We start from the raw sequence: 768 nt of genomic DNA, 5'->3' as shown, positions 1-768 counted from the left end.
CTGACCCCTCCTGCCTGCACCTCACAACCCCCGCCGGGGACACCCATCACCACGGCAGCATGGACCATATGCGGCAGCCCCCAGCGTGCACACCCTGCCCTGGCACGCAGGGGCACAGAGACCCACAACCCGGCCAGGCAAATAAAATAGATGGTATTTATTAGCAAAATAAAGGACAAACTCTCGCTCACAAGGCCCTGCCAGGTGACCAGGGCCACCCCACACAGCCCCATGCTGCTGATTCCAGTGCCAAAGGCCGGTCCTGCCCTGGGCAGGATGTTGGGCAACAGCATCCACAAGGCACCAACCAGCCTGCACACATCCTGCTCAGCCCTTTCAGTGGAGCAGCCCAGTGCTTTTGGATGAAGTGCAGAATCCGCCCCAGCTCTGAGATGCAGGGTGCCCTGCCTGCCCACAGAGAGGGGCCTGGGCAGCCCAGCGAGGTTGCTGGTGGGGCTGAAGGTGCAGCCTTCAGGCTCAGTCCCTGCCCTCCCAGGCATCCTCCCGCTGCTTATTCTCCAGGCGCTTCCTCTCTGCAGAGACAAGAGGAGCGTCAACCCCACGTCCCCATCGCTCCCTGCACCCATCACCCTGTGAGAAGGGTATCCACGGGGAGGGTCCTCCCCACTGCAGCCTCCCAGAGGCATCCAAATCTCACCCTGGGCTTCTTGCAGCTTCCTCCGCTCAGCCTCTCGCTGGGCTGGTGTCTGCTTGCTGCGGACTCCCAGGGCACCAATCACCAGCCGTCTGGCCAGGGCAGCTGATGTT

At 62.5% G+C, this 768-nt stretch overlaps 1 protein-coding gene across 1 annotated transcript in view; it reads right to left on the bottom strand.

Moving 5' to 3' along the window:
• Nucleotides 1-477: 477 nt before the first annotated feature.
• The window catches only part of R3HCC1L (R3H domain and coiled-coil containing 1-like), a 5,265-nt gene continuing 4,974 nt past the window's right edge, over nucleotides 478-768 (bottom strand). The window contains exons 6-7 of the mRNA XM_010010045.1: nucleotides 659-765; nucleotides 478-533 (exon numbers count right to left, since the gene is read on the bottom strand). Coding sequence (XP_010008347.1) covers nucleotides 478-533; nucleotides 659-765 — 163 coding nt within the window. The remainder of the gene's footprint in view (nucleotides 534-658; nucleotides 766-768) is intronic.

This window comes from Nestor notabilis, unplaced genomic scaffold, assembly GCF_000696875.1.
Source record: "Nestor notabilis isolate BGI_N333 unplaced genomic scaffold, ASM69687v1 scaffold23592, whole genome shotgun sequence".
Taxonomy (NCBI): domain Eukaryota; kingdom Metazoa; phylum Chordata; class Aves; order Psittaciformes; family Psittacidae; genus Nestor; species Nestor notabilis.
Note: the sequence above shows the minus strand (reverse complement) of the source record. Positions and strands in the feature narration are given on the sequence as shown.